This window comes from Chaetomium fimeti (assembly GCF_033439085.1).
Source record: "Chaetomium fimeti strain CBS 168.71 chromosome Unknown B0H64scaffold_2, whole genome shotgun sequence".
NCBI lineage: Eukaryota > Fungi > Ascomycota > Sordariomycetes > Sordariales > Chaetomiaceae > Chaetomium > Chaetomium fimeti.
This window is the reverse complement of record NW_026944330.1, coordinates 3,400,927-3,419,878: the sequence shown is the minus strand read 5'-3', so window position 1 is coordinate 3,419,878 and position 18,952 is coordinate 3,400,927. Positions and strand designations below refer to the sequence as shown.

The following is an 18,952-nucleotide window of genomic DNA, read 5'->3' as shown; positions in this document are numbered from 1 at the left end:
TAATGAGGGAGATGCCCATCGTGTTTACGGCGTTTAGTTTGTGAGACGCACCTGGGAATGGCCGCTTTTGGCTGCGACCAGGAGTCAAAAACAAGAGGCCAAGTGAAGCCCCACAACGATGACGGCGTTTAATAATGCTATTGATCTGATTGTGTTAGGGAAATCATCTCATATTGATTTATGCATAAGTAATTATGATAAAGCAAAAGTGCAGATAAATTCAGGTACTGTGTCCCAGCACATGATCTTGAAGTGTAGATTCGGGCTGTTGAATACACAATGTGAATGGCGCCGTTGGAAACATGGTGGCGGGATGGGCGCTGGGTTGCAGCTGGGGCTGGATGCCCGCCGCCAAGTTGCACAACACCCTCGCTCGAACCGCACGTTGCAGCCGCGAGTTGTGGATGTTTTGATGGCTCGTGCATTCCAGGATGGCTGGTTCGAAGGGCGAATGAGCGGTGGAGCGCGACGACAGACCCGCTGGTCGCGATTTTGGAATGGTGAAATCTATCCGCAAACTGGCGTAAGAGACTGGAATTCGGAGGAAAGTTTCCGCCAAGAATAGTAACCTCTGCAGACCTCGAGGAGCACAATAACATTACCGGCGGTCAATACGGTAAGACAATAGAAACGCCAACACAACAGGGTCGCGGTTGTACGGGGCCCACCACACTAGCCAAGGACCAAGCAGGGGGCGGCAGGTACCCTCCCCATGTCCTTCCAACCTCATTCCTCCTCTCAACCACACTTCTCCGCCTTGCCACACATCATCACCGTCGCCGCCGATATCTCGAGACCCCGACCGTCCACGACGCCCGGCCGAACTCCCTACGAAACTGCGCGATTGAGATGATATCGTGAACCTCTGGATAACCCCTATCAGCTGCAAAGCTCTTGGGCCCTTGCCCTGTGCCGTTGCCCCGCCATCGAACGAGCGCAGACGTCAGCGAGCCCAACCGTTGCGCGCCTTTTATCGCTCGTCGCGTCGCTTCGCCGATAACTCGCTGTTTTCCACAACAACTCCCGCGACTTCGAGAAGGATTGTTCTTTTGATTCATTCGCCAACTGGGTTTCTGGCCGACACACAATCATTTCGGAGGGCCATTCACGTTCAGGACGAACAATCGCTTGCGGATCTACGCGCTTTCTAGTTTCGCTAGATCCACCCAACATTCGGCGCGAACAGCACTCCAGTCCCTCGAACAACCTAGCCAACGGTCCCTGTTCTGGGGGTGCCTTTGCGATTTAAGAAGAGAAGCCAACGCGCGCTTTCCTACAACTGTCCGCCCCGGTCAACAACCACCCACCCTCGACTGCATGCACACTCACATTGCATTCGTATCTTTTTGATTGGCTTCAATTAAAATGTCCTTCAACATTGCCCGAGAGGGCGAGGCGTCTGCCTCTGGCGCGGGCCCCGGATCATCTAACGCAAAGTTTGCTCACCCCGCCGCCGCAAGACCACCCTCAGGCCTGCTTCCTTATAGCACACCATCATCCAGAAGCGGCACAACAGTTGGACAGGTCCGTCCGACAACTGCCGACATCAGCCACAACGACCCCGCCACCGTGCGGTCGCTCGACTCACAAGGGGGGCGCCTCTACGGAAGCCCGCGTAGGAAACGGCAGAGAATAGATGCCGACCGGTATGATCAACCTTCTTCCATTGTCTACAAATCGATGCTAACCTTGTTACAGTTTTATTCCGGCACGATCGGGCCGTGATTTGCAGTCTGGGTTTCACTTGATCCCTCCGCCACCTCGGCCAACTCCGGAAAGGGGCAGGCCGAGAAGCCCTCCGAGGGGATACCGTTCTCAAAAGAGTAAGTAGCCTTTCTTGGCTCCTGTTGTTCTGTCTTTACCTAACACGCTGTAGGCGAGGAAGCGGATGAGACCTTCAGGGAGCTACTGCGTGCAGAACTCTTTGACGATGCCAGTATCCCACAGGTTTCTCCTAGGTGGACGTCGGATGACCGGATGCGCACACCTCCTAGGAATTCGCCCTCTCTCCCAGCAACACCACAGAAGAACCTATTCTCTTACGTCTCACCCCGACATCAACACCTAATTGGACTTTCAACACCTAGAAAGACACCACAAAGAGCACACAACCTGATTCCGGATCCCCGCTTGGACACGTACAGCACTACTCCTATCTCATATAACAGCCAACAAATGTTGCTTGCCCCGAGGCGTCAACACAGGACGGTCGCTAAAGTGCCGATCAAGGTCCTAGATGCTCCGAACCTGGCCGAGGATTTCTATCTTAACCTGATGGACTGGGGCAGCTCGGATGTTCTGGCCGTTGGCCTCGGCACTGGTGTCTTCATGTATAATGCGCAGAACGGCAAGGTGGCGAAACTGTGTACCCTCGAGGACGACAAGGTGACCAGTGTATCCTGGATCCAGAAGGGAACCCACATCGCCGTCGGCACCAAGAAGGGGCTGGTGCAAATCTGGGACGCGCAAAAGTTCAAGAGGCTCCGGACAATGACGGGCCACACCGCGCGGGTTGGCTCGCTGGCGTGGAATGCCCACATCCTCTCCACCGGGTCACGCGATCGCTCAATCTTACACCGGGACGTCCGCGCGCCGGATCAGTGGGTGAAGCAGCTAACAGGGCACAAGCAAGAAGTGTGTGGCCTCAAATGGAACTGCCAGGACGGCCAATTAGCGAGCGGCTCCAACGACAACACAGTTCTGGTCTGGGACAAGGTCATGGACCAGAAGCCCCTCTGGACCTTCAACGAGCACATCGCGGCCGTCAAGGCCCTCGCGTGGTCGCCCCACCAGCGTGGACTACTCGCCTCCGGCGGCGGTACGGCCGACCGCCGGATCATCTTCCACGACACGGTCCGCGGCACGGTCCGCAACGACATCGACACGGGCAGCCAGGTCTGCAACCTGATGTGGTCCAAGAACTCCAACGAGCTCGTCTCCACCCACGGCTACATCCAGAACAACCTCGTCGTCTGGAAGTACCCCTCCATGACCCGCGTCGCCAGCCTCACCGGCCACACCTACCGTGTCCTCTACCTGGCCATGAGCCCCGACGGCACCCAGGTCGTGACGGGCGCGGGGGACGAGACGCTCCGGTTCTGGGAGGTGTTTAAGCCGAAGCAGCCGATCAGGTTGTTGGGTGGCAGTATCGATCTGCCGGTTATTCGGTAGTTGGGGGGGGGGGGGGGGGCCACCGAAAAGAGGTGGCTACAAAGAAGGGGGTAGGATTCAGCGATGATTTGCATTTGGTGGTTATTTAACAGCGGCTAAGGCATGGATGGGAGCGGAATGATATGGGACTGGACTTGGAGTTGGGAGTTGGGAGCTGGTCGCCGTGGCTCGGTGGTGGCACTGGACAGCGGGGAATGGGTGGACGGATCTGGGAAACGGGATTTTTACGCGCCTTGGGATGGGGAGGGCTTCAGCGGCATGGCTTGGCTCGGGCTGGGGACTCTGCTTGTGCTTTTTGGGATCGAAACTGGTTTCGGGAGGCGTTGGGAGTCTCATCAGTGGATTGCTTTTGGTATGTGCATGGAATGGCCCCCGCGGTTAGCGAAGTCGGCTCGGTAATTGTTTGTGCTGGGTATTGGGACGGCTGTCGGGAGGTTGGCCATCGGATGGCTTATGGCTATGGCTATGGCTATGGCTATGATGGGGGTGGTGTGGGCTGGACTTCGTCCCCGGTCTCGGACTCTGTTAATGCCAACCTCTTGACACACCTTTTTCGCGGTTCTGACGTGATGTATTCGTATGATGATTGTTACGATGACATGAAAACTAAGATGGGTTGGTGTGATTCTCTCGTTGTATTAAATGTCGTTCAAGTTGTTCGTCAATACCATGTTAACTGGGTCCTTAACGTTGACTTCGTAGTACACGCATGTACCAAATCCCATCCAAACTGCCGCCGTCACCTTCAGATTAGACGGAAAGAGAACAGACCGTGTTAGAGCGCGAGGAGATGACCAACGGAACAAACATTCCCTGAACCAAAAAAAAAAAACAAGGAGAGAATGCTCCCCAAAAGAGAGCAACCGAAACAAAACAAGAGTGCTAAGCAAGGGGTATCATAGATAAGAGGGTGCAATATCTGGTCCTGTTCCTCCCCGGTCCTCACTCATCTACCACTGGCAATCTCGCGCCGCCACACCACACGTCTGTATCCAACAGTGCCCTGCCACCTGGCGTAAAAAGAAAAAAAGAGCGGATGGCCAAAACCCGCCCCCAATGGTGAGCTCTATTATCCGGCGCGCCAAAAATCGTTTCAAGACCCGTTGCCAAAAAACAAGCCGGGATATCGTTACCATGCCATGTATTACACATAAAAAAAGAAACAGAGAAAAAATTATCGTGACTCTCCACTCCCAGTCCGTCTCTCCCGGGCCACATCCCTCGCGCCGCCATCCATATCCATATCCGCGCCCGTGGCCAGCACCGCGGCTGGCCGCTCGTCGTTCAGCAGCGGGATATTATCAACACCGCCGACCCCACGCACGCTGTCATCATCCAGCGCCTTCCCCGTGATGCTATCAGCAAGGGAGCCGTTCCTCCCGCCCTCGCCGGCGGCCGGGGTGGCGACGGGGCTCATGACCGGGTTGCCGGCGGCGTCCTCGGCGGGCCAGACGTCCGGGCTGTGCTGCCACTTGGCGACCTCGGCCTTCATGGCCTCGAGCTCCTTCTGGAAGCGCTTGCCGAAGACGTCGATGTAGTAGGTGCCGCCGTTGTAGACGCTCCAGGTGAAGACGACGATGAGGAAGAGGGACGAGGCCCAGCGGCTGTAGAACCACAGCGAGCAGGGCAGCATGGTCAGCACGGCGTACGCGTACTGGATCATCATGAAGGCGGGCTCCTGCAGCGCCGACGGCAGGCCCAGCACGAACTTGCCGATCCACACCTTGCTGTACGACTTGCGCAGCCACGTGAAGGACGTCGGCCGGCCAGCGGCGATCTTCTCGCGCCTGCGGACCGTGATGAAGAAGTAGTACAACAGCTGCCAGGCGGCGTAGGGGATGGAGGACCAGGCGAGCATGGAGAGGACGTTGGCGTAGGCGGTGGAGGAGCCCGCGGGGGAATTCTTGATGGTCCAAATGGCTGGGAATCGGGCTTGTTGGGCGGCCGGGTCGAGAAGGTGGACGATGCAGTGCAAGGTGGCGCACGGCATTATGTGGATGAAGAGGGAGGTCACCTTGTCGAAAGAGTGGAAGACGAGCGAGTTGCGCCACATGATGATGGCGACGGCGTTGTTTCCGAAGGCGAGACAGTAGACGGCGGTGAAGAGGCGTTTAGAGGAGGGGAAGCCCCAGATGCTAAGCATGAGAAGGAAGTTGACGAAGTAGCAGAGGTCGGCGAGAAAGTAGTGGTAGCCGCGCCTGTGGTACGTGTAAAACCGGATGGGCATGAAGTAGAGGACCTGGACCGTGTACCAGAGGTGGAACAACTCAGGGTAGCCACCGATCAGGTAGCCGCTGACGAAGATGTTCATGACGCCGCAGATGAAGGAGATCTTCTCACGCAGCGTGATAACCTTGGTGTCGTTCCAACGCGAGCCGAGCTTCTCGACACTCGTGCGCATCCGTTTCCGGTACCGGTCCAACTGCTCCTCGGCCGAGGGCACGCGACGCCGCCATTCGTCCACCATACGCTCGCGGGCGATACGACTCTTGTTGCCGAAGGCCTGGCGCGACTTACGCACTTTTTCTGTCTGGGCGGATATGCCCTTCTGGAGCTTCTCAAGCTGCTGCGACAGCGCGAAATTATCGAGGATGTCGAGCACTGTCAGGCGGTCCAGCGGCGGAAATGGGTCCCAATCTTCCTGGTACGAACTGCTCCCAGAGAAGGACGGGTTGCGGGAGAGGCGTGGGCTTGTGGGAACGGTCGGGCCCAAGGTGGGCGTGGCGAGGGCATGTTCGTGCGAGTCGTCGTCGGGGGGTGACCCGCTTAGGTCTGGCGTCAGGACCGCTTCGCTATCGGTGGAAGCGCCCTCCCACCTATTGTTGCTGTTGGGGATCGGTATAGGATTGCTCCGGTTTTCTGGTTCCGCCATGTTGTCTTGTTACGGCCGTAGGCCAATTCTGATTGAAGAAAGCCGGCGAGACGCGATGGGGGAACGGAGTTGGGATGCGCTGGGGAAGGAGGAAAGTCAGCCGACTGCTAAAAACTAAATAGAAAAAGAGTTTCAAATTATGAACAAAGATGGGCACGGGGTGGTGGGTATCCAACGTCATTGATGTGCACAAGAACGAGAAGGGAAGAAAGCATCAACAAGCGGTGGACGCTAGACTTACACGGGACTCGCCAACAAAGGCGATTGGATCAGCGCAAGCGCACCAGAAGCTGAAGTTCGGACAATATCCCCTTGTTCGGTCTGAATATCACGGCTTTGGATTCGGTGCGTCGTGAAGGTTGTGCTAAATGCAGCTGATGATTTGTGATCTTTCAGGTCCGGGGGGGGGGGGGCGGTGGGTGGTGGCGGTGGCTTGAGCTATCTTGGAATAAAAAACAGTCTCGAAGCTTTCGGAAGAGATGTGTGCCTTTAAAGGGCGTGAGTCGAGGTCGGACGGGCGGAATAAATCATGCGAAAGTCATAGAGACGGTCAGGGGGACTCGAGAGTTTGTCACACTCTGGGTTGTTTGGGGGAGGTACAAAGTATTCCGTCCTTTTTGGAGGATGAGTCGAGGCAGCATGAGCTTGTGATGGCGAGGTTAGCAGGCAGGGAGTGCCCAGCTGACCACGGACCAGGAAAAAGGTGTTGAGCTTCGTGCTGCAGGTTTAGCGTGTCAAAGAACCCCTGCGACTGGCTCGCAACTTGGCGTGTCTTAATCCGCCGCTTTTACTGGACGAGGACTGCAGCGACAACCTGGGGAAGTCTCGCATTTGCAACTCATGCAGCTCACCCACCACGTCTAGATCGGGGTCTGCTGATACCGGAGTGGCGTGAATAGTATCGTGGGGGTGACTATCAGAATTGAAGACCGTTCTCTGGATTAGTTACCCGGAAAATCCGAGTATTTGAGACCTGGGAATTAACTAGCGTGATGTAGTATGCCATAGTACTCGTGTATGGATGGGCGAGATGGAGCGTGCCTGGTACCTGCCTCCAATTACTCGACCACCGACTGGCCAGAATTTGACCACTGGCACTTCTAGGTGCCAGTGAACCGATGGTGAAGTGGGAAGTGGACAAAATGTCCTTCATTTTCGGGCCAACAAACTCGGTCAGGAAGTGCCCGGCTGGTCTGTAACATCTGGGTGCCTCCTTCCTTTGATCTGAATCGTCTGAACCCTCCCTCACAACAACCCTAACCCCAAATTTGTACTTGCAAGTTCAGGTTGCCTGATTCCCGAGTCCGTGCACTCCCCCACCACCAGAACGGCCGCTGTCGCGTAAATTCGGAACGAGTCGCGACATCTGCGAGGCGGGACCTGGCGCGACCGATGAGGCAGTACGAGCTACTTCGGATTTGATGCGTTTTTAAATCAAAGCGCGTTCCCATGCCCATGATCGCGTGGACTGCTCGGAACTGTCGTCCATCGCACTATTCCATTTTTACTGCCCGATTCTGAGCGCGACGGACCGAGAGATAACAGCTCCACGCGAAGGAGCAAATCGAAATCATGGGGAAGCTCATTCGTCTCGAGCTCTTCAGTGCGTGCCGCAGCTATTCCAGTCAATCGCCCGTAGTTTCGAAGCTTACATGAGTGATAGACTTCAAGTCCTACAAGGGCCACCACACCCTTCTGTTCGGCGACTCGTATTTCACCTCCATCATCGGTCCCAATGGCTCTGGGAAGTCCAACTCGTGAGTTGCGATTGTCAATCATGTACGGCACGTCGTCCGACTCTAACGAACTCGTCTTTTATTTAGCATGGACGCCATATCGTTCGTACTGGGGATAAAGTCGTCACAGCTACGATCGTCACATCTCCGCGACCTAGTCTACCGCGGCAGGGTAATGAAGACGTCCAAAATCCAGGACGACGGAACCGCCGCACCGACGACCAACGGGCAAGTCAACGGGCACCAAGATGGCGACGATGAGGATTCCTCACAACGGGCGTCGAGGAACGACCCGAAGACGGCATGGGTCATGGCGGTCTACGAGGACGACGCGGGCGACGAACAACGGTGGAAACGGAGCATCACCAGCAACGGCACTAGCGAGTACCGTATCAACGACCGCGCTGTCACTGCTCAGCAGTACAACCACGCCCTCGAGGAGGAGAACATCTTGATCAAGGCCCGGAATTTCCTGGTCTTCCAAGGAGACGTCGAGGCCATCGCATCCCAGTCCCCCCAGGACCTGACACGCCTAATCGAGCAGATCTCGGGGAGTCTCGAGTACAAGGCGGAATACGAGAAGCTCCAAGCGGACGCCGAGCAGGCCGCAGAGAACCAAAACTTCCAGCTCCACCGAAGGCGAGGCATCAACTCGGAAATCAAGCAATATCAAGAACAAAAGAAGGAGGCAGAAAACTTCCAAAAGAAGACGGAGGAACGAGACGAGGCGGTCATCAGCCACATCTTGTGGAAGTTGTACCATTTCCAGCGCGTCATGGACGAGTCCAGCGCCCAGATCCAGGAGCATCACGAGAATCTGAAGGAGTTCCGCCGTAATGTAGAGGCCTTCGAGAAGAAACTCGAAACGGCGCGCAGGGAACAGGCCACCGTTGGCCGTGAGGTCAGCAAGATCGAGAAGAGCATCAAGGGCAAGGAGAAGAGTATCGAAGACCGCGATAACAGCCTTGTTCCGATCGACGAGAAGATCACGCAGAGCTCACAGGACATGACGGTTCTGCGGAAACGGATCTCCGATGTCAAGAAGGACCGCGATGAGAAGGCGACAAACATCCAGAAGCTGAAAAAGGACTTGGCAACGGTCGAGAAGGCGCATCAACAGTTCGAGAAGCAATGGTCCGAGACGTTAAAGAAGCAGGGTAAGGAGCTGAGTGACGCGGACCGCAAAGAGTACACTGCCCTGCAGGCCGACGCCATGAGGAAGACGTCCGATAACCGAGCAAAACTGGCCAACCTGGAGCGCCAACTGAAGGGCGACGAAGTAACAGTAAACAGTCTCAAGGGCAAGATCGACAACTTTGAGGCCGCCTCCGAGAAACTGCAAAGCGAGGTTCAGGCGATTAAGGACCGCCGCAACGCCAGCCAGGACTCGGTTCGCCAATCAACGAGCGACATCGACGCGAAGAAGAAGGAATTTAACAGCGTTCAGTCTGAGCGTATTAGGATTAACAACACTCACACCGAGCTGGAAGAGAAGCTTCGCGATGTGCTAAGGAAGCTCGATGATGCCGACATGGGGCGGCGACAAAACGAGAAGGAGACCAGGATGAGGAACATGATTAGCGATCTCAAGCGCATCTACCCGGGAGTGCGCGGTCGGGTGGGTGAGCTGTGCAAGCCCAAACAAAAGAAGTTCGACGAGGCTGTCATCACTGCGCTGGGCCGTGACTTCGACGGAGTTGTGGTGGACTCGGAAAAGACGGGCATGGACTGCGTCCAGTATCTCAAGGACCAGCGGTTCCCCCCAGTCACTTTCATTCCGCTCGACAACATCAAGGTCAACACCTCCAACTCTGCTATCAAGGGGATCTCGGGGGCACGGCTGACCATTGACACGATCGATTTCGACCCGTCCCTGGAGCGGGCCATCGCCTATGCCTGCGGTGGTTCCGTGGTTTGCGACAACCTGGAGGTCGCCAAGGATATCGTGTACAACAGGAAGATCCAAGTCAAAGCGGTAACCGTACAGGGCTACGTAATTCACAAGGGCGGTACTATGTCTGGTGGTCGGCTACCCGAAGACAAGGGCGGGAAGAGGCGATTCGAGGAGCATGACGTTCAGAATCTGCAGCGGCTGGCCGAGAAGTTCCGGGACGAGATCGCAAAGCTGCCCAGGCCAGGAAGGCGAGGCGCTGCGGAAGAGAGTCTGCAGATCGAGATTGGTGCGCTCGAACAACGTCTCCTACTCCAACAGAGCGAGCTGGCTGCGTTTGAGAAGAACCTCAAGAGCAAGCAAAAGGAGCTGGATCACGCAAAGCGGGAGCTCCGCGATTACCAACCCAAGTACGCCGAGAAGGAGGGCGAGCTGCAGAGGACACGCGCTACCGTCGAAAAGTTCGAGAAGGCCATCGCGGATGTCGAGGACAAGATCTTCAGCTCCTTCTGCAAGCGTCTCGGGTACGAAACTATCCGCGCCTACGAAGCCCAGCAAGGCAGCCTCGAGCAGGAGGCGGCACAAAAGCGCCAGGACTTTGACCTGCAGAAACAGCGGATCCAGAACAACCTGTCTTGGGAATCATCACAGCATGACCAGGCCAACGACCGGGTGCGGACGATGGAGACAACTCTAAAGAGGCACCAAAAAGATATCGGGGCCTTCCAGCAGGAGAAGGAAGACATCGAGGAAGCGAGGGCACAAGACCAGGACGAGCTCGAGGCACTCCAAGAGTCTGTGGAGGAGGTCAAGGCCAGCCACGCCGAGAAGTCCAAGAAGGTGGCCGACGCGAAGCAGGATTTGCAGAAGAAGACCAAGGAGATAGAGTCAAGGTTAAAGGAGATCAGCAACCTCGAGGGCACGGTGCAGAAAAACAGCGCCCAGAAATTCGCCTTGCTAAGACGCTGCAAGCTCGAGCAGATCCAGCTTCCGATGAGCGAGGGCTCGCTCGACAACATCCCCAACGAGGATGTGCTGCTCCGCAAGGACCAGGACGCCATGGATATCGACGGCGAAGCGGATGAAGACGAGGTGCTCGAGGCCGCCATGGACGACTACGGCATCGAGATTGACTTTGACGGTCTAGACGAGGATCTCAAGAACGTATGTCTCTCCGTTCCCTTGTGCCTAACAACCCACAGCCATCAAGCTAACAAACCCCGCCAGCCCGACGACGACCTCGAAGACAAGCTCCAAGACAAGATCACCTCCCTCACCACAGAACTCGAGAAGCTCAACCCCAACATGCGCGCCATGGAGCGGCTAGAATCCGTCAAGTCGCGACTCGAGTCAACCGAGCAGGACTTCGAGGACTCGCGGGCGGCGCTGCGGTCGGCGCGGGACGCGTTCACGCAGGTCAAGGAGAAGCGGTTCGACCTGTTCAACCGGGCGTTCGCGCACATCCAAGAACAGATCACGCACGTGTACAAGGACCTGACGCGGTCGGACGCGTACCCGCTCGGCGGGCAGGCGTACCTGGACATCGAGGAGGACACGGACACGCCGTACCTGTCGGGGATCAAGTACCACGCGATGCCGCCGCTCAAGCGGTTCCGCGACATGGAGCACCTCAGCGGCGGCGAGAAGACCATGGCGGCGCTGGCCCTGCTGTTCGCCATCCACAGCTACCAGCCCAGCCCCTTCTTCGTGCTGGACGAGGTCGACGCGGCGCTGGATAATGCCAATGTGGAGAAGATCAAGAAGTACATCCGCGAGCACGCCGGCCCGGGCATGCAGTTCATCGTCATCAGCCTCAAGCCGACCCTGTTCCAGGACAGCGAGAGCTTGGTGGGCGTGTATCGCGATCAGGAGGTCAACAGTTCGAGGGCGTTGACGTTGGATGTAAGTTTGCCGTCCCTTCTCTTGGCTATGCCGGTCCCGTATGTTGTGGGTTTGCTGACTAACCGGTGTGATATAGCTGCGAAACTATGTATGATAGAAACGCGGTGGTGGGCGGTGAACGGTGTTGTGCGAGAGAAGGGTTTTGGGACTAGGCGAGGGGAGGGGGATTTGCAGAGCAGTTGTTTCTTTGCGGACGGGGTTCGACACGGCGAATATGGACTGGTTACGGTTTATTAGGCTCTATTTATTATTCTATCCCAACGAGCAATTTTTGCCTTCCTTTAACGCCAGAAGTGTGAGTGTGTGGTTTCCGTGTATGATAAGACCAGCCTTCACGTATGAACAAATCTCTCGCCTAAAGCCATTCCGCTTTGCATGCATGATGGGCCCTGGTGGCATTCTGCCATAGTTACTTCACCGTTCCCTCTCGTCTCCGGGTATTTCCATCCCCTCAGATATCCTCCTCCACGAGGGAAGAGTGATGCGATGGGGCGCAACCAAGCCAACGCCAAAACACCGTCGCAGTCGCAGTCGCGGTCGCACGCTCTGTCGAAGAGGACAAGCCCGCCACAGGCCAAAGGTATCACCCTGCTGTGCCCGGCATTGTTGAGCAGACCCCCAAGTTTCGACTCCTGCTTCTTCTTTCATTTTCCAACTTCTCTTCCCGCATTGTACTTGTCGTTGTCTCCCCTCCCGCGACTCAAACGACATCCTCAAACTCAAAGTCGGACTCCTCGTCATCCTCCATCTTGAAGCTCATCGTAGCGCTGCCGCCGTCAGCCGTCTGGGCCGTCTCCAGCTTGACGCGCTTGGCGGGCAGCATGTCGGCATCGTCGCCGTCGCCGGCCGCGTCGAAAGACATGGTGGGGGCCGCCGCCGCGTTGGTGGGCACGGAGCTCTCGGTCATCCAGGCGGGCAGGGCGTTCTCCTTGAGCAGGCGCTCCTTGCGGATGCGCTCCTCGACGCGCTCCTGCTCGTTGTTGTCCGAGATGGTGACGTGCATGGCGCGCGGGCCGACGTTGGCCAGGCCCTTGACGGCCGACGGCTTGCCGAGCCCGGCCGCGTCGACGGGCACGCTGGCGAGCACCTCGTGCGTGGCCGCCCGCACGATCGGCCGCTTGGTCAGCATCGCCTTGTCGAAGTCGCACTCGGGCACCACCACCCGGTCGACCTGCTGCAGCATGTCGGTCATGAACTTGAACTGGTTGTTCATGCGCGATAGCTGCTGGTGGCCCGGCGCTTCTTTTTCTTGGGATCGCTCCAGCAGCGCGCCGCACCGCCGGCACGTGAAGCGGCCGTCGGCCGACACCGAGTCCAGCACGTCGAGCTGGGTCCACTGGGCGCGGCAGCGCGGGCACGAGTACTCCTTGGACTCGTCGGCGGGCTGGACGCTCCCCTGCATGTCCTTGTCGGACTTGTAGACGCGCCACTTGATGGCGTCGATGGTCTGGCGGTAGTCGATGTAGTAGTGGGTGCGATTGACCGCCCGCGTCTTGCCATCCTGTGACTCGGGCCGCGTGTGTACGGTCAGGAAGCGGGCGTCGCGCAGGGAGGCGCACAGCCGGTGCAGGTCCTTCAGGTTCATCTTCATCAGGTAGGCGAGCTCGTCGTCGCGCAGGGCCGAGTGTGTTACCAGCGCCTCGACCACCAGGATCTCTTGGGTGGTGTAGAAGGCGCGCATGACGGCGCGCACGAGGGTCTGAGCAACTTCCATCGTTGCGATATTGATTTCGCTTTCGATGGCGCGATGGGACTGCTATGGAAGAGGGAGTTGGCGACGACGAGAGCGAGTAGTCTGAGAGCGAGTCTGAGAGCGAGTCGTGGTCGTGACTCGTGAGAGGAAGGAGAAGGAGAAGGAGAGAAAGAGAGAGCGAAATGCGAGGTGGCCTTTCCGCTTTCCTTTCCTTCTCAATCCCTCAAAACCGAATCTAAAGTTGATAAAAGTCTACACACAAAACAAGACTCCTCTTGACTCCTGACCAGTCGTACAGTAAGTAATGCGTGTGTTCAGGCAGGTTGATGAGAATGTGGAGGCGAGTCAAAGAACAGGGATCAGTCAGCCTTGTTGGCTCTGCCAAGAAAAAGATGGGAGAAAGGGCTGGAGCTGAGAAACGGTGTGGTGGCCTTAGTAGTAAGGCAGCAAGGCCACAAGGAGTGAAGTCCCGAGGTAGTTGGCATGCCACCGCCCTCTGACAATACAAGTGTGGTATTGATTAAATGCAATGTAGGTAGATACGTTCTGGATGTCGTGTGAATTTGTGAATAACTAACTACCTTAGGTACTTTACCTAGGTGGTAGGTAATTACCAGGTGAACTCAGGTTCAGCATCGTGGATATGTGGTGGGCACCGTGCGTATAGAGCAACATGTTGATTTCCACACGGAGCCGGGACGCTCTTTCTTTACCGTCATTGCAGGCGCCGCATTGTTACATTCCACTTCTTGGTTCCCGTCAGTTGTGAGAGCGAGGCAGGTTCTCGAAACCCCCGAGGGCTTCCCCGCCTTGGGGCTGCATCCGTCCCCTTTCAATATGCACGTCACTGAGACTGGCCGGGACGGTGCACACAACGCCCATACTGTGTAGCAGGTAGTATGTGGTACGAAGTAACTCGTTCTTGTCTCTCTGGCCCTTGCATGGCCCATGGCCCGCGTCATCGTCATCGGCCACGATCATCCATAAACGGTAATTTGTCACTTCATAGCTTGAAGCCGGGCTATGGTTTTTGTTGATAATTCTTACATTTTCGCATTTTCGTATTTGTGCTCCATTGCTCAATGCGCCCAAATGCCTCATGCTGTGGCTGGTCTCTTAAAAGCCGCAAGGGAGATGACCAAGTCCAACTCGGCCACTGGGAATAACATCGTTGCACTACTATCCCAAACGAAACACCCGGGCAAGTTGGGTCCATGAGTAAGTAGTATGGACTCGAATACGGACTCTCGAAAGAGGTCGGCCAGCCACATGGCCCTCAGTTTTCCCGTCATATTTCTTCTATCTGCCAACCTCGGATCGAAAGAATTGCAGGACCTCGAGGAACAAATACCCACACTCACCTACGATATCAATGAAGCCGAGGTTATTCTGGGCAAGATCTCCCGCAAGGAGCGGGCGTTGTTCGAACTCAGGAAACACAAGCTCGTCACCGAGGAGATCCATTCCTTAGAGCGCTCACCATCCACACCTACAACCCCTGACCGGAAACGCGCCCGGCTACAGACGCCGGCCCAGGCTAGCTCCGATATCGACTCGGACACGGCATCAGACAACGAAGTCCAGCGGCGCCTGGTAGGGCCAGCCCCTGTCGTACCAACGGTCAAGGTGGTCAAGCTTACCTGGTTTACCGACTCCATCCAAGGAGGGGAGGTGGTCCCAATCGACGACTATGTTGTCTACGAAGGCCGCAAGGTGCCAAAACCGCCCGTGGAAGCGCCGCAGCTCGGGCCGGCAGAGAAGGCAGCAGAAGTCATACAGCGCGCTCTTGCAGATGCTGGCAGCACCCTGCTAAGGAGCCCGCGGCCGGGGCCACCGCGAGGAAGAAGGGGCGAGACCTACGTCAGCCACCCCGTCCGGCCCACCCTAGTCCGGCAGAGCACATCGGAGCATGAAATAGAGACGCAGCTACCGCCAATACCAGAGTACCTTCATACCACTTATTCATGCCAACGTCCGACTCCGAATCACCCACCAAACGAGGCCTTCATCGAGGAGCTAGCCAAGATCAAGACGGCCCGAACATTGACGGGAGACAAGATCGGAGTACGGGCGTACTCGAGCGCGATCGCCACCATCGCAGCCTACCCGTACAGTTTCCAAACAGCACAGGGTAGGTGCCCAATTCCACTTGGATAGCAAGCCCAACCACTGAGCGCCCTCACAGAAGTAGCCAGGCTCCCGGGTTGCGGCAATAAGATTGCCCTTCTCTTCCAGGAGTTCCGAGACACCGGTCAGATCAGGGAAGCGCGCGAGGACGAGTCAGACCCCAAGCTCGCCGTGCTCAAGCTCTTCTACAACATCTGGGGCGTGGCCGAGACGACGGCGCGGGACTTCTACAACCGCGGCTGGCGCGACCTGGACGACATCGTCGAGTACGGCTGGGACACGCTCACGCGGGTACAGCAAATCGGCGTCAAGTACTACGACGAGCTGCAGCTGCCCATCCCGCGCGCCGAGGTCGAAGCCATCGCCGGGGTGATCCTCGCGCACGCCAACCAGGTCCGCGCCGGGTTCGAGATGGTCATCGTGGGCGGCTACCGGCGCGGCAAGGCGGCCAGCGGCGACGTCGACGTGGTGCTGAGCCACCGCGACGAGCGCGCCACGCAGGACCTGGTCGGCCGCGTCGTCGTCGGCCTCGAGCGCGCGGGCTACGTCACCCACACCCTCTCGCTCGCCACCACCAACTCGGAGCGCGGCCAGGCGCCCCTCGCCTGGAAGGGCAACGCCCCGCGCCGCGGCAGGGCCGGCGCCGGGTTCGACACCCTCGACAAGGCCCTCGTCGTCTGGCAGGACCCGAACCCGAACCCGGACCTAGACCCAGACCCAGACCCCGCGCGCAACCGCAGCCGCAACCCCAACCCGCACCGCCGCGTCGACATCATCGTCAGCCCGTGGAAGACGGCCGGCTGCGCGGTGCTGGGCTGGACGAGCGGGACGACCTTCCAGCGGGACCTGAGGCGGTACTGCAAGCGCGAGCGGCTGCTGAAGTTCGACAGCAGCGGGGTGCGCAGCCGGCGCGACGGCGCGTGGGTCGACCTGGAGAGCGGGCCCGACGGGAAGCCCGCGCCGGATATGCTGACGGCGGAGAGGCGGGTGTTTGAGGGGTTGGGGTTGGAGTGGCGGCCGCCGGAGGAGAGGTGTACTGGGTGAATGGAGGTGGGGGTGAGGTTGTTGTTGAATGTACAGATTGGTGTAGTTGGAAATATTGTTGTCGTTGGAGATATACCCTTGTTTTGCGATGATGCAATCAGGAGGCGCATATCGCCATCTCCCAATGGCCAGTTAAATGGTTCTTGTGTGACCCGATGGACCGGACCGATAGGTTAACCGACGGAGCCGCCCCGGTGCTGCACGACACCACCGACGGGAGCGACCTTAAATAGACGGCATCAGCAACTGCCTCACTCGCCTAATTGTTGCAGCCATCGGCCTCGGACGTCGAAAGGTGCGATGGAGAGTATATTCTGTCAGCTCAATGCCGTCGGGGGAAATAATGCCGTCGACTTTCTCGCTAAGCACACTAAATCCACGGACACTTTTCGGTCGGTATCGGGGAGTCTAAGCTCCGTGGAGCGCATCTCATTGGCTAATTCATCCTAAAATCGTCCGTTGGGGGTCGCAGAAATGGAGCCAGGCCATCGAAACGTGGTACGGAGCAACAATCGTATTGTCGAAACGGACAGAAGACGACAGCATTCCGACTTTTTTACAAGTATTTGAACTGATCAAGTCTCGTCGAGAGAAGCAAAAAATTCATCATCACTCCTCAACTCCTCATTCATCTCACACAATTTTGTGCAAACACATCAACGAGCTCCTTCAGACTCAACCACAAACCACAAACAATTAAATCCTTTCCAACTCAACTTCAATTTCGTCATCACCCTTCTTCACCTTCCACCTTCACCCACCACCCACAACCCACCGCCAGAATGTCCATCGCCCTCCCTAGCGATTATGGGTAAGCACCACATCACATTCCCTCACCAACAAACCCACACTAACCAACATGATCCAGCTACGTCCTCCTGGCCGCCGCCTCAACCCCCATCGTCAACATCGTCCACGCCTTCTTGACCAGCTCTAGCCGCAAGGCCGCCGGCATCAAGTACCCCATCAGCTATGCCTCGGCCGAGCAGGCTGATAAGGACCCCCGGGCCTTCACCTTCAACTGCGGTACGTATTAACCAAACCCCTTCCCTCTAAAATGGAACGCCCTCTGACCGCAATGAAACAGCTCAACGCGCCCATGCCAACTTCACCGAGAACCTGACCCCCTTCCTCACCGCCCTCCTCGTCGCGGGGCTCAAGTACCCCGTCTTCGCCGGCACCCTCGGCGGCGCCTGGTCCGCCGCCCGCCTCCTGTTCGCTATCGGCTACACCTCCAACGGCCCCAAGGGCAGGATTGTGTAAGTTTTCTTTTATGAGGAGCCCAATCATGCCGTGGTTCACCTTGCTAACCCGTGCCTTCTTCTAGCGGTTCGGTGACGGGCACGCTGATCAACTTCGCGCTGGTTGGCACATCTCTGTACACTGCTCTGGGCTATGCGCTCAACTGGTAGTGTGATGGGGTGATGGCGGGCTGGGGCGAGGAGGCGACCTGACATTGCAATGCACATGTATAACAACCATAGCGGCTGCGACGTATTAGACTGTTAATTTCATACCCAAAAGTTACCAACCCTTTCACAGGATCCGATGAGCCGTTGTGACTATCACCTTCCCTCTTTTGGAGACGATGGCTGGACTAGCACCGACCGACCCGTGGCCATCGCATGCTTCTTTCACATGTTTCATAGGTTTTCATCTTCTACTGTAGGTTAGGTGCCCCGGGCTCGATAAGCACCCTCTGGCCAAAAAGGCCGAACTCGAAAGGAAAGCAAGAAACCAAGTGAAAACAACAAATAGAAGGAAATTAAGCAAAAGAAGTCGAGCAAAAGAAATGGAACAAAATATAAATAAAGTAAATGCAGTTCATTTAGCCCTGAGGATAGCTTTCATTCCGTCACAGCGACCGGAGGATTTGAGGTTTCCATGGTCGACCGGCATCTGCACTTTGGAGTTCGGCTTTTTTTGCCTACGAGGTGATAAGGTAGAGTAATGCATGTGGAGACTGTTCAATGTGAAGCTCTGGTCCTTCTGCGGCGGTATAGGCGATAATGGATGAGTCCGTAGCTGCGTATATTTCCACGTATATGGCAAACAGCCATCTTCCTGTCAAACTGCTGCTTCGTGGAGAACAAACGAAGGACTATATCACACTTGTTAACCAAACTCGCACCCCGGTCTCAAACCTCAGAGCGGAATTGGAGACAGCCTGCCATTTGCCAAGCGGGTGGAAATGCAAAATGCAGAAGGTGCCCATGCGCCCCATTGGGAGTGTTTCTCGGGAACCAACGATAAAGTACGTAGGCGGGCTGCAGACTTAAATTGTAAGGTAGTCATTAAGGAGAGCTCGAGAAGGAGGATGCTAAGCAACTTAAATCCAAAAGCGAAATATACCCAAGAAATTGGCATTGGCGCGTCCATTCATCCATCCCCAAAATCTCGTGATGCTCATGAATTGGTGTTGAGGAGAAGTTGGGGGTTGCGGGGCACAAGGGGTTTGTGGGTCTCGACAGATTCCCAGATTCCGCCAAGGCTGGTCAGCCACAACACTCGCCACA

The 18,952-nt window shown here is 56.7% G+C and overlaps 7 protein-coding genes across 7 annotated transcripts; 4 read left to right on the top strand and 3 right to left on the bottom strand.

Annotated features, from left to right (window-relative positions):
• Positions 1-1,269: 1,269 nt before the first annotated feature.
• Positions 1,270-3,187, top strand: B0H64DRAFT_95039 (quinon protein alcohol dehydrogenase-like superfamily). The gene is made up of 3 exons (XM_062809011.1): positions 1,270-1,646; positions 1,699-1,823; positions 1,877-3,187. Exons 1-3 carry the CDS (start codon positions 1,366-1,368, stop codon positions 3,169-3,171), a joined length of 1,701 nt encoding a protein of 566 aa, XP_062662743.1. The 5' UTR covers positions 1,270-1,365; the 3' UTR covers positions 3,172-3,187.
• Positions 3,188-3,926: 739 nt separating this feature from the next.
• On the bottom strand, positions 3,927-6,363 carry B0H64DRAFT_95033 (uncharacterized protein). Its single transcript, XM_062809010.1, has 2 exons — positions 6,285-6,363; positions 3,927-6,122 (listed from the first exon to the last, which is right to left on the bottom strand). The coding sequence occupies exon 2, from the start codon at positions 6,041-6,043 to the stop codon at positions 4,346-4,348; it is 1,698 nt and encodes a 565-aa protein (XP_062662742.1). The 5' UTR covers positions 6,044-6,122; positions 6,285-6,363; the 3' UTR covers positions 3,927-4,345.
• A 4,490-nt stretch (positions 6,364-10,853) lies between these two features.
• Positions 10,854-12,040, top strand: B0H64DRAFT_95024 (P-loop containing nucleoside triphosphate hydrolase protein). The gene has a single exon (XM_062809009.1). The coding sequence runs from the start codon at positions 10,976-10,978 to the stop codon at positions 11,807-11,809; it is 834 nt and encodes a 277-aa protein (XP_062662741.1). The 5' UTR covers positions 10,854-10,975; the 3' UTR covers positions 11,810-12,040.
• B0H64DRAFT_387774 (uncharacterized protein) lies at positions 11,785-13,604 on the bottom strand. The gene has a single exon (XM_062803228.1). It carries the CDS (start codon positions 13,284-13,286, stop codon positions 12,273-12,275), a length of 1,014 nt encoding a protein of 337 aa, XP_062662740.1. The 5' UTR covers positions 13,287-13,604; the 3' UTR covers positions 11,785-12,272.
• A 930-nt stretch (positions 13,605-14,534) lies between these two features.
• On the top strand, positions 14,535-16,436 carry B0H64DRAFT_317415 (uncharacterized protein; the record flags this gene model as incomplete). Its single annotated transcript, XM_062800330.1, has 2 exons — positions 14,535-15,373; positions 15,440-16,436. The coding sequence occupies 2 exons, from the start codon at positions 14,535-14,537 to the stop codon at positions 16,434-16,436; spliced, it is 1,836 nt and encodes a 611-aa protein (XP_062662739.1).
• Positions 16,437-16,853: 417 nt separating this feature from the next.
• B0H64DRAFT_94963 (uncharacterized protein) lies at positions 16,854-18,175 on the top strand. The gene is made up of 4 exons (XM_062809008.1): positions 16,854-17,247; positions 17,305-17,462; positions 17,524-17,695; positions 17,764-18,175. The coding sequence occupies exons 1-4, from the start codon at positions 17,219-17,221 to the stop codon at positions 17,846-17,848; spliced, it is 444 nt and encodes a 147-aa protein (XP_062662738.1). The 5' UTR covers positions 16,854-17,218; the 3' UTR covers positions 17,849-18,175.
• Positions 18,091-18,861, bottom strand: B0H64DRAFT_387770 (uncharacterized protein). Its single transcript, XM_062803227.1, has 2 exons — positions 18,608-18,861; positions 18,091-18,537 (listed from the first exon to the last, which is right to left on the bottom strand). The coding sequence occupies exons 1-2, from the start codon at positions 18,813-18,815 to the stop codon at positions 18,404-18,406; spliced, it is 342 nt and encodes a 113-aa protein (XP_062662737.1). The 5' UTR covers positions 18,816-18,861; the 3' UTR covers positions 18,091-18,403.
• Positions 18,862-18,952: the final 91 nt, after the last annotated feature.

Excerpts from the sequence above, each read along its gene's own strand:
- B0H64DRAFT_95039 (XM_062809011.1), top strand. The coding sequence starts at position 1,366 with ATGTCCTTCAACATTGCCCGAGAGGGCGAGGCGTCTGCCTCTGGCGCG. Across the intron at positions 1,647-1,698 it reads CAGAGAATAGATGCCGACCG|TTTTATTCCGGCACGATCGG; the intron begins GTATGATCAACC and ends ACCTTGTTACAG. Across the intron at positions 1,824-1,876 it reads GGGATACCGTTCTCAAAAGA|GCGAGGAAGCGGATGAGACC; the intron begins GTAAGTAGCCTT and ends AACACGCTGTAG.
- B0H64DRAFT_95033 (XM_062809010.1), bottom strand. The coding sequence starts at position 6,043 with ATGGCGGAACCAGAAAACCGGAGCAATCCTATACCGATCCCCAACAGC.
- B0H64DRAFT_95024 (XM_062809009.1), top strand. The coding sequence starts at position 10,976 with ATGCGCGCCATGGAGCGGCTAGAATCCGTCAAGTCGCGACTCGAGTCA.
- B0H64DRAFT_387774 (XM_062803228.1), bottom strand. The coding sequence starts at position 13,286 with ATGGAAGTTGCTCAGACCCTCGTGCGCGCCGTCATGCGCGCCTTCTAC.
- B0H64DRAFT_94963 (XM_062809008.1), top strand. The coding sequence starts at position 17,219 with ATGTCCATCGCCCTCCCTAGCGATTATGG. Across the intron at positions 17,463-17,523 it reads GGCCTTCACCTTCAACTGCG|CTCAACGCGCCCATGCCAAC; the intron begins GTACGTATTAAC and ends GCAATGAAACAG. Across the intron at positions 17,696-17,763 it reads GGCCCCAAGGGCAGGATTGT|CGGTTCGGTGACGGGCACGC; the intron begins GTAAGTTTTCTT and ends GCCTTCTTCTAG.
- B0H64DRAFT_387770 (XM_062803227.1), bottom strand. The coding sequence starts at position 18,815 with ATGGACGCGCCAATGCCAATTTCTTGGGTATATTTCGCTTTTGGATTT. Across the intron at positions 18,538-18,607 it reads TTCCACCCGCTTGGCAAATG|TCCTTCGTTTGTTCTCCACG; the intron begins GCAGGCTGTCTC and ends AGTGTGATATAG.